The following is a 12,339-nucleotide window of genomic DNA, read 5'->3' as shown; positions in this document are numbered from 1 at the left end:
CCACATTGACTCTGTACCGGTACTCCCACATTGACTCTGTACCGGTACCCCCACATTGACTCTGTACCGGTACTCCCACATTGACTCTGTACCGGTACTCCCACATTGACTCTGTACCGGTACTCCCACATTGACTCTGTACCGGTACTCCCACATTGACTCTGTACCGGTACTCCCACATTGACTCTGTACCGGTACTCCATGAATATAGCCGCGTTATTGCACATTTTTTGCGTTTCTTTTAATAATGTTTTACCTTAGTTCATTTAGTAAACATTTTCTTAACTCCTTCTTGAGTTGCACTGTTGGTTAAGGGCTTGTAAGTAATCATTTCACGGTAAGGTCTACACTTGTTCTATTCAACGATTATGATTTAACTCATTTAAAAAAAAACATCACACACACGTTCCCATTGAAGCCTGGGAGACCACCTGTTGGGGGAGGTCGGCTCCCACCTGCTGGGTAAAGTACGCCCTCAGTCCTGGGCCTCCTTCTCCCAGAAGGCCTTTGGGAAGGTTGAGGGTTTGGTCTAGAAGGGATACAGCTTTTGTCAAAATTGAGTTTTCTAGCAAGTTTGTGAATTTTTGCAGCAAGTTAGGAAAATTAACATAGCAGGTTATGAAAATTTAAATTAAAGTACGAAAAAGGGTTAGGATTAGCTAAAATGCTGTAATAATTATACTTTTCACATTTTGACAAAAGCTTAATCCCATCTAGACTTGACCACCGAAGAGGGCACCCATGTCCTCCTTGCCGTCCAGGACCTGCAGGTGGCTGGCTCCCTCCTGTGTCTCCCGCGACATTCTTTTCACGGCACTTCAATAAGAAGCGATTTTGGAAGCAGGTCAGCAGCAGGGATTACTGAACTGCCCCAGATAGCATATGATAGAAAAATGTGTAGAACTGATTGTAGTGTTAAAACTGCAACCTTTTATATCAGCCTCATGGAAAAATGTGAACACAAGAATAAGTTGCTATAAAACAGCAAACATATAAAAAATAATTTTCACTGCACCATGGCAGAACGTGTTGAAATGAAGGAAAGTAAGCTCAGGGTCCCAAATGCCCTCATCCAACCCTGGTTAGGAGAGCATTTTCCCTAAACCTGACTATTTAACCTGACCTTAACCTCAGGCTCTTAACATGCTAAGATAATTATCCTAACCTGCTACATAAGTTCTCATAAACTGCTACAAAATAGTCAATTCCGTATCAAAGTGGAGTGAAAAGATTGTCTCTGTGGCATCCAGCCCACCAGGCTTCTCTTTGCAAATAGACTTCAAAGAGGAAGTTGGTGTCGGAGAAGTTGAGTGGTGTGTGAGAATCATTCAGATACAATTACAGTTACTCTGTTTTTCATGTTGAAACATAATGTGACAACCATATGTTTGTTTCAAAATACTGCTGACCTGTCCTACCCCGAGAAAGGGACAATAAATACTGAAGAATTGTTTAAAAATCATTTCTCATACACATATTAGGAAGTATTTCAATGATGAGATGAGAGATATGCCACATGAATTTCATCACTTTAGTTAGTCAGACCTCACTATGTGTGTGACAGTTTCTGCTGTAGACAGTTTACGTTACCGTCTAAGGCAAGTATCGACTTCTTCACTATATTTTCTGTTCATTTTAATGTTCAAAATAAATGAAAGGAGATGAATTCTGAGTAATGAGATTCAATATGTTCTAATGTACTGCTGTTTGTTCATGTATTAGCTTTACAACTGAAGGACATCGTGTATTTGATATGGGGATGGTTTAATGTGTTGTGTGAGTTAAGTTACTCCACCAGTAAGTGTATGTTTGTACTGTTTCAGGTGATCAGTGGTGTGTGAGTTCTCACATGACTTGTCCTGAGAACATGTTTTTTCTCATTGGCCTCTTTATGTCAGGTGAGTCTTCCACACAACAACAACTAGTTATGAATCAGACAAAAAGGAATGACCACAAGTCATTATATTTTATGGGATGTGCTATATTCCAGCTTTTTAATTGTGTAGAAAAGTGTACAGTTAATTCCTGATTAGTGTATTTTAATAGTCTGGATTTAAACTGCTGTGAAAAAGTTATTGCATATTTTTGATACTGAACATTATCAGATATTCAATCAAAAGCTGATATTAGATAAATGGAAACTGAGTGAACAAATAACACAACATTTACATACTTATTTCATTCATTTCTTAAACAAAGTTATGCAACACCCAATGCCCCTGTGTGAAAAGTAATTGCTCCCTTATACTAAATATCTGGTTGTGCCTAATTCAGCTGAAATGAAAACCAACTATCCATTTCCTGTAGTTGTTGATCAGTCTCTCATGTTGCTGTGGAGGAATGTTGTCCCACTCTCCCGTGCAGAACTGATTTAACTCAGTGACATTTGTGGGTTTTCAAGCATGAACTGTCACAATGTCTCATTTGGGATTAGGTCTGGACATTGAGTAGGCCATTCCAAAACTTTAAATTTGTTGCTTTTAATCCCTTTTCATGTATACTTGATTGTGTGTTTTGGAATGGTGGCACAACCAGTTATTGAGAGTAAGGGGGCAATTACTTTTTCACACAGGGGTATTGGGTGTTGCATAACTTTGTTAATGAAAGAAAATAAATAACTATAAAAAAAGTTTATAAACTCAAGTTCCCTTTATCTAATATTAGGTTTTGGTTGAAGATCTGATAACAGTAAAAAAGAAGCAAAAGTAGAGAACCATAAAGGGGGAAATACTTCTTCATGTCCCTGTATGTTCATGTGAAACCGACATCAGTGTGCAGTTAACAGTATAGCTTCCACCACTGTCCCTGTATGTTCATGTTAAACCGACATCAGTGTGCAGTTAACAGTATAGCTTCCACCACTGTCTCTGTATGTTCATGTTAAACCGACATCAGTGTGCAGTTAACAGTATAGCTTCCACCACTGTCCCTGTATGTTCATGTTAAACCGACATCAGTGTGCAGTTAACAGTATATCACCACTGTCCCTGTATGTTCATGTTAAACCGACATCAGTGTGCAGTTAACAGTATAGCTTCCACCACTGTCCCTGTATGTTCATGTTAAACCGACATCAGTGTGCAGTTAACAGTATAACTTCCACCACTGTCCCTGTATGTTCATGTTAAACCGACATCAGTGTGCAGTTAACAGTATAGCTTCCACCACTGTCCCTGTATGTTCATGTGAAACCGACATCAGTGTGCAGTTAACAGTATAGCTTCCACCACTGTCCCTGTATGTTCATGTGAAACCGACATCAGTGTGCAGTTAACAGTATAGCTTCCACCACTGTCCCTGTATGTTCATGTGAAACCGACATCAGTGTGCAGTTAACAGTATAGCTTCCACCACTGTCCCTGTATGTTCATGTGAAACCGACATCAGTGTGCAGTTAACAGTATAGCTTCCACCACTGTCCCTGTATGTTCATGTGAAACCGACATCAGTGGGCAGTTAACAGTATAACTTCCACCACTGTCCCTGTATGTTCATGTTAAACCGACATCAGTGGGCAGTTAACAGTATATCTTCCACCACTGTCCCTGTATGTTCATGTGAAACCAACATCAGTGGGCAGTTAACAGTATATCTTCCACCACTGTCCCTGTATGTTCATGTGAAACCGACATCAGTGGGCAGTTAACAGTATAACTTCCACCACTGTCCCTGTATGTTCATGTTAAACCGACATCAGTGTGCAGTTAACAGTATATCTTCCACCACTGTCCCTGTATGTTCATGTTAAACCAACATCAGTGGGCAGTTAACAGTATATCTTCCACCACTGTCCCTGTATGTTCATGTTAAACCGACATCAAACTAATTGTTCATAAGAAGGGCCTGAGATCAAAGTCAATATTAAGACAGTAGGGGTCAATGTTTTTAAATACCTCCTCTCCTTGGTAGGCCAACATGCTCAATGCGTGTGTATATGCGTGTGTTTTTGAGTGAGGAGATGGGATGGTTAGCTTCAACAAAGTGAGCTGCTACTGGATAGTCAGTGTTATTACACCTGATTTAGCTGCGGTGGTTGTCACGCACTGACCTTAGAGAGCTTTTTATGTCTCTATTTTGGTTTTGTCAGGGTGTGATTTGGGTGGGCATTCTATGTTCCTTTCTCTATGTTTTGTATTTCTTTGTTTTGGCCGGGTATGGTTCTCAATCAGGGACAGCTGACTATCGTTGTCTCTGATTGGGAACCATACTTAGGTAGCTTTTTCCCACCTATGTTTTTGTGGGTAGTTGTTTTCTGTTTAGTGTTTTCTGCACCTGACAGGACTGTTTCAGTTTCACTTTGGTCTTTTTGTTTCAGTGTTCAGTTAAATAAAGGTCATGAACACTTACCACGCTGCTCTTTGGTCCGATTCCTCGTCATCAGACGACGACACACGTTACAGTGGTCAGCTATGCATTGTTTTAATTGTCTTTTCGGTTGTCCTACGTAGGTTTTTCCACATGGACATATGATGAGAGAGATTACTCCCTTTATCTTGCAAGAGATGATACCCCTAACAGGGATGTTTCCACCTGTATGTGGGTGTCTGAAGAAGGATGTTTTTGTAATGCTATTGCACTGTGAGCATGAGCCACATTTGTAGTTCCCATTTGGAATGGGTGTCAAGAGTGTCTGAGTGGGTTCAGGGGGCAGGTCAGATTCACTAAACTATCCTCAATATTGAGACCATGCTTATAGACCACCAGTAGGTTGGTCCTTGAGGTGTGCAATTGTTGTGTCTGATTGCAGAATATGCCAGTGCTTCTTCAGGATTGCTTTCATTTTCTCTGAACACTTGGTGTACTTAGTGCAAATGATTTTCTTCTTTGGTTTACTTTTTAGCAATTCTTCTCGTAGTTTTTGAGATATTTCCATCGTTGCATCATCAATAATTTTTTCCATGTAGCCTCTGATTTTGAAATTACTAGTCATTTTCTTAGCATTGCTGTCAAAATCTGAATGTTGGCCACAGATTAATTTAACCCTGTATAACTGGCTTTATGGTAGACCATTCCTGAGGGGAAGGGGATGCATACTATCCCCACGTAGCAGGGTATTGAGGTCTGTTGTGCTTTGTGTACAAGTCTGTACTTAATGCATCATTCTCTTTGATGATCCATAAGTCCAGGTAGTTTATATTTCTCTCAACAGTCTGCATGGTGAATTTGAGATATTCAGAGCTCTCGTTTAGCAGAGTTTGGAATTCATTTAGTTCCTGCTGACTTCCTTCCCAGAGCACAAAGACAGCATCTATGTATCTCTTCCATGAGAGGATTTTAGAAAGTAGGGAGTGTGTCTCTGTTTTGTAAGTGGTTCCTCAAATTGTTTCACATACAGGTTCACATAGTTGGGGGCAAAGGAAAATAGGAAAAATAAAAAACTCTGACTCAAAGATGAAGCAGCTATTGTATAATACCAATTTAGTGAGTTTAAAGATGCAATCATTGTCTGGAGAAACGCTAGGGTCACTCTACTGAAGGAAGTGTTGCAGGTCAAAAAATATAATTTAAAAGTCTGCATTAAGGTGTCTGTAATATAATATACTTGTCAAAAATGAATATAGACATTAATAAATGCGTTTCTATATCTTCCAACATCTGTTTTACACTGGAGGGTGAGTAACAAGATGGCTGTGCAGTTGCCTCCAAACAGAGGCCCCTGTCAGTCATCTAGGGTTAATACATATCATTAGACTGAACTGATAATATATCAGAACCTCCCTGATGTTGTCCTTTTATGTTGCAGGTGTTTTGGCCTGTTTTGGTCGACGAGATTTGATCACCACAATGCCAGATAGACTGGATGGACTGACTGGCTCCTGTGTGCAAATCCCATGTTCATTTGATATTCCTGACCAACATAAGTATACATATAACAGCACAATACTACCCTCTGGTGTGTGGATTAAAGAAAACCCGTACTTTGATCTACATCCGGACAATGTGATATTTAACAGTAGTAAGATGGTCAACAGATATCAAGGGAAGATAACTGGAAACATGTCCCAGAAGAAGAACTGCACCACAGTCTTCTTCAATGTAACCACCAGTTACTCTGATAAATACTACCTCAGGATTGAGAATCGACCATTCCGTGCAACAGATCCTGATAAGTCTGTTAATATAGTTGTCAGTGGTAAGAGACAAATGAACTGTTTACCAACTATTTTTCCCAGTTTAGATTCCTTGCATCATAAGAGTAGAACAAGCGGACAGTTTAACTATGAGAGTAAAATATATTTATCTACAATGTATTACAGATTTTCCTTCCAGTCCCATCATTACTGTCTCAGGTGAGGTGAAGGAAGGGACCCCTGTCAGTTTGAACTGCTCTGCTTTCGCTCCCTGTCCCGAACACCCCCCTGAGCTGACATGGACTCTCCCAACACAGTTCACACCTGAGAACCAACTGCAGGAGAATTCAGACCGAACCAATTCAGTTCTCTCCACGGTGACCTTCACTCCATCATATCTTCATCATGAGAAGAACATCACTTGTACTGCAGTCTACCCAGTAGGGACAAGCAACAAGAGAGCTGAACATAACATGATGCTTAACGTTTCATGTAAGATTTAGTAACCGGTTCCTGTAGAATAGATCATTCTATCATGTTTTCACTGATGATTGATTGTAATAGTGGTTTTGATGAGACTGTTCAATATACCATATCCAGATACATTCTAAATGAACCCCTCTCCCTCAGTCTCTCCTAAGGACACCTCAGCCTCCATCAGTCCAGCTCATCCAGTATTAGTGGGCAGCTGTGTTAATCTGACCTGCAGCAGTACAGCCAACCCTCCTGTGACAAACTTCACCTGGTTCCAGATCAGTGGGGGTGAAACAACACAGGTAGCATCTGGACAGAGTTACACCCTCAATGTGACTGGTGATGGAGGACTGTACTACTGTGAAGGAAGAAATAGTCACGGCTGTGGGAAGTCGAATGAAGTGCAGCTGGCTATAAAAGGTAAAATGGGCACGTAGGGCACAATCGTAGGTTAGATATACAATATATATTCAAAAGTATGTGGACACCCCTTCAAATGTGTGGATTCAGCTATTAAATCCTCACATGTTGCTGACAGGTGTTTAAAATCGAGCACACAGCTATGCAATCTCCGTAGACAAACATTGGCAGTAGGATGGCAACATTCACTACCGAGTTCCAAACTGCCTTTGGAAGCAATGGCAGCACCAGAACTGTTTGATGAGGGCTTCATGAAATGGGTTTCCATGGCCGAACAGCCACACACAAGCCTAAGATCACTATGTGCAGTGCCAAGAATCAGCTGCAGTGGTGTAAAGCTCACTGCCATTGGACTCTGGAGAAGTGGAAATCCGTTCTCTGGCGTGTTGAATGTACGATTCACCATCTGGCAGTCCGGCGGACGAATCTGGGTTTTGACGGATTCCAGGTGAACACTACCTGCACCAAAGCATAGTGCCAACTGTAAAGTTTGGTGGATGAGGAATAATGGTCTGGGGCTGTTTTTCATGGTTTGGGCTGGGCCCCTTAGTTCCAGTGAAGGGAATTCTTAACGCTACAGCATACAATGACATTCTATATTCCATATTAATGCCCATGATTTTGGAATGAGATGTTCGACGAGCAGGTGTCCACATACTTTTGTTCATGTAGTGTACTTGAGAGATCTTTTTGTGAGAATTTACCATAATATGTGCTGTATTTTCAGGGCAAAAAGAGCCAAAAAACCCAATGGTGTTTGGGGTTGCAGCAGGAACTCTGGGGGCCATTTTGCTTATCAGCCTGATCAGCCTTTTTGTATGGTAAGAACTATTCCTGGCATCAATGCAAAACAACTTTATTTCTGCTGTGTTTGTGCTTTTGCAAATGAAATCCCTCTCAGTGCATTCAGAATACCTTTGTAAATGTCTTCCAGGAGGAGAAACTCGAGGCTCCACGATGGACTTGAAAGGACAGACAGTCCACAGGGACAGGTGGGAATAAGGCTCAACTTACAAAACCATCAACAAAGTGTATCTAAGGAAGTACTGAATTAATGCTGAAACTATTTAAAGCCATGAGGTTAACATAGTTTCAGAGCAAGTTTAGGGGGAGATGACCACATCGAAAGCAATGCCACATCCTGTAATGACATGGAATGATAACAGAATGGCTGTTGGACTTTGACAGTGTTTACTGTCTTTACACCTGTCAGTTGAATTGACATTTTCATTGACATCCACTCAGTATGTGTTGTGTAACCTGCTGACCTTAGAGTTTTACACATTACTGAGCTTAGAGCTTTACACCTGTTCCTCTCTCTGTGTTCTCTCCACAGAACTCCCCGGTTGGGACAGTGTGTACTAACCAGGCCACAGCCGGAGAGGAACCAGAGGAACCTGCAGAAGACCAGCCTGAAGAGATCCAATACGGTGACATAGACTTCTCCAAACTACAGACCAAAGAGACCCCAGCTGCAGCCCAGGACAGGGTCCAGGGACAGGAGAGTGAGTACGCTGAAGTCAATGTGACCGGGAGTAGGGCCCAGTTACCACCACTTAACAACCTAGATGGGCTTTATGCACAAGTGAATAAAATAAGTGCATGTTAATTATTTTTCCAATGGGTAGTAAGTGTTTTTATGTACAGTATTGTCATTGTGTATCTGTTTTCTATTGGTACTTTTGTTACATTTATAATTGTGTACTCTTTGATTATCTGCATATTTGTAGAATTTGCTGGGATGAAAAGTGTTTAACTGTTACTATAGTGTTGATATGATGATGCAGGCTACTCTTTATTTTTGCCCATTTATTTTGAGTGTTGAGTTCACAGAGCATCTGTGTAATGGGTTCCAGTATAGAGGAACTGCTGAGTTCAACTAGCTCACTGAAGGCTGTTTAAGACCATATAAAGTAAATGATGACTGAGGAGAGAAGACACAGTTAGTTGGAGAGACAGTGGTCTGATACAAGACAGGAAGTTGGTGCAGTAAGTCGACAAGATGGCAGAATGGTGTTAACATCTACTAGTCACTGTTTATCTTCATCTTTTGTGCAGTTGCCAGAATAACAATTTTATCTATTTTCAGTTTATATCTATTTAGAATTTATAGTTTCAGTTTTTATGTTGAGTGTTAAACAACAGAATCAATTGAGGCTGAATTTAAGGTTGTTGATTAATTGCCCTGCAATAAAAACCTTTACATTTAATTTCCATGACATCTTTTGGTGTTATTGGTCCCTCTGCAACTAGATCCTGGACTTCTTGATGGGCCGCACCCCAGGTGTTAAGTGTAGGAAACAACACATCTGCCTCTCTGATACTCAACACGGGGGTCCTTCAAGGGTGTGTGCTTAGTCCGCTCCTGTACTTCCTGTTCACCCATAACCGTGTGGCCAAGCACGACTCCAACACCATCATTAGCTTTGCAGACGAGACAACAGTGGTAGGCCTGATCACCAACAAAAATGAGACAGCCTATAGGGAGGAGGTCAGAGACCTGGCAGGGTGGTGCCAGGATAACAACCTTTCTCAAAGTGATCAAGGCAATGGAAGAGATGATCGTGGACTACAGGAAATGGAGGGCTGAGCACGCCCCCATTCTCATTGATGTGGCTGTAGTGGAGCAGGTTGAGAGCTTCAACCTCCTTGGTGTCCACATCACCAGCAAACTATCATTGTCCAAACACACCAAGACAGTCGTGAAGAGGGCACAACAACACCTATACCCCCTCAGGAGACTGAAAAGATTTGGACTGGGTCCTCAGATCCTCAAAAGGTTATACAGATGTATCGTGTCATTTTGCAGTCACTTTTATTGTAATTAAGAATATAATATGTTTCTAAACACATTCATGTGGATGCTACCATGATTACGTATAGTCCTGGATGAATAGTGAATAATTATGAGTGAGAAACATCATACCCCCCAACCCCCCAAATTGCTAACCTCCCCGTCATTGCAGAGGTGAGAGGTTAGCATGTCTTGGGGGTATGATATTTGTGCCTCTGTGAAGTCAGTCATGAATCAATCAGGTTTAATACAAATTGCAACAGGTAGTCAACATCCATCATAGAAGCAGAGACAATGTCTTACTGGCCTCTTGGAGACAGTCCCTTTATTTCCTAACCAGACCAAAAAATGGTCTGTAAACACCAGCCTCTTGGAGACAGTCCCTTTATTTCCTAATCAGACCAACAAATGTTCTGTAAACACCAGCCTCTTGGAGACAGTCCCTTTATTTCCTAATCAGACCAACACATGTTCAGTAAACACCAGCCTCTTGGAGACAGTCCCTTTATTTCCTAACCAGACCAACACATGTTCTGTAAACACCAGCCTCTTGGAGACAGTCCCTTTATTTCCTAATCAGACCAACAAATGTTCTGTAAACACCAGCCTCTTGGAGACAGTCCCTTTATTTCCTAATCAGACCAACACATGTTCTGTAAACACCAGCCTCTTGGAGACAGTCCCTTTATTTCCTAATCAGACCAACAAATGTTCTGTAAACACCAGCCTCTTGGAGACAGTCCCTTTATTTCCTAATCAGACCAACAAATGTTCTGTAAACACCAGCCTCTTGGAGACAGTCCCTTTATTTCCTAATCAGACCAACACATGTTCTGTAAACACCATCCTGAGAGGCTTGTAGGAAGTCAAAACAAAAGGCAGTGGCTTTGTTAACTACTACAGAATCAGTGTTTAACAGAATACAACAATAATCAGTATATCCTTCCTCCAGTCTGGCATCAATCACTATAATCAGTTATGAGTTTAATCCACAACATACAGCATTGAGTCTAGTGACCATCAACCCAAGTGTTACAAACAGCACACTGGAAATCATGTAACAGAAAGGTCAAATATATGAATATGTTGAACATGATATGAATCACTCTAAACTGAATCTGAACTTTATTCATCTTAAATATCCCCAGTACATGTCTATTTTCATGTGTGTATTGTTGGGAGTACCCAGGAACCCACCTGCTGGGTAAAGTACGTCCTCAGCTCCTGGGTCTCCTTCTCCCAGAAGGCCTTGGGCAGGTCCAAGAGGGTTTTGTGTAGAAGGGATACAGCTTTTTGTCAAAATGAACTTTTCCTAGCAAATGTAGGAGAACTTTTGCAGCAGGTTGGGAGAATTAACGTAGCAGGTTAGGATAATTTGATTAAGGTAAGAAAAAGGGTTAGGGTTAGCTAAACTAAAACATAAAATCAACTTAAGAACCTCAATTTGACAAAAGCTGTATCCCATCTAGACATGACCGTCGGGGAGGTACACCTTGCCCTGAAGGTTGATGGCTCCCTCCTGTGGCTCCCAGCCCACCATGCAGATAGAAGTGATGTAATGAAAGAGGAAGTGGGTGCAGGAGAAATGTGGAAGTGTGTGATAATCCATCAGCTACAATTACAGTTACTCTGTTTCTGGCAAAATCTGTTTTCCATGTTGAAAGATAATGTCAGAACCGGGAATCTTTTACTGAACTCACATTTAACTAAGCAAGTTGGATGGATTTTGGTTTCTGATTTACCTATATTTAAAAAAAATCAAGCCTGTGAGATAGAGGAGAGGGAGAAGGTTATATTGCAGCACGTTTCCATTGTTGTATCAAGGGCGGACTTGACTACTTGGGGGCCTGTAACAAAATGCTGTAAAGGGGTCCCCTTCCCCTAAAAGGGTTATTTACCCACCACACATACATTAGCTGCAATGAATATTATTATCCCACAATGAAAAAATTATTGAATATAAGTGTTTCATTTTGGGCAGTAATGAAATGTATAGGCCATATAATGCCGTTGAGTCAGTGGCTAACACACACTTTGTGTTTAGAATCAGTCAGTGGGCAGCTGGGGCCCATTTCATTCTAAATGCTTAAATTAACATACCATGTTTTCACAACTGATGTTGACACCCAGCACATAGACTATTCAACATCCTGTCATATAAATGCACTTATTAGGAAGTATGTCACTGCTGAGATGTGAGATGTGCCACATGAATTTCAGCACTTTAGTTTGTCAGAACACACTATGTGTGTGTGACAGTCTCTCCTGTGGACTGTTTACATCAGTGTAAGGCAAGTGTCAACTACTACTATCTTATCTTTATATTTTAATGTTCAAACTAAATTAAGGAAATTAATTACAAGTAATGACATTCAAAATGTTCAATATGCGGCTGTTAGTTCATGAAGAACTGAAGAACCTATGTGACTATGGACTAAAGCTTCAATGTGATACCATATGTGTCATGTGACCTACTTTACCAGGAAGTGTATGTTTGTACTGTTTCAGGTGATCAGTGGTGTGTGAGTTCTCACATGGCTTGTCCTGAGAACATGTTTTTTCTCATTGGCCTCTTTATGT

The 12,339-nt window shown here is 41.0% G+C and overlaps 1 protein-coding gene across 1 annotated transcript; it reads left to right on the top strand.

Moving 5' to 3' along the window:
- The first annotated feature begins 1,748 nt into the window (after window positions 1–1,748).
- On the top strand, window positions 1,749–8,648 carry LOC110535227 (myelin-associated glycoprotein-like). Its single transcript, XM_090189320.1, has 7 exons — window positions 1,749–1,898; window positions 5,744–6,133; window positions 6,258–6,563; window positions 6,702–6,965; window positions 7,693–7,786; window positions 7,900–7,957; window positions 8,302–8,648. Exons 1-7 carry the CDS (start codon window positions 1,850–1,852, stop codon window positions 8,572–8,574), a joined length of 1,434 nt encoding a protein of 477 aa, XP_090045446.1. The 5' UTR covers window positions 1,749–1,849; the 3' UTR covers window positions 8,575–8,648.
- Window positions 8,649–12,339: the final 3,691 nt, after the last annotated feature.

This window comes from Oncorhynchus mykiss, chromosome 11, assembly GCF_057628025.1.
Source record: "Oncorhynchus mykiss isolate SJ-2025 chromosome 11, ASM5762802v1, whole genome shotgun sequence".
Classification (NCBI taxonomy): domain Eukaryota; kingdom Metazoa; phylum Chordata; class Actinopteri; order Salmoniformes; family Salmonidae; genus Oncorhynchus; species Oncorhynchus mykiss.
Note: the sequence above shows the minus strand (reverse complement) of the source record. Positions and strands in the feature narration are given on the sequence as shown.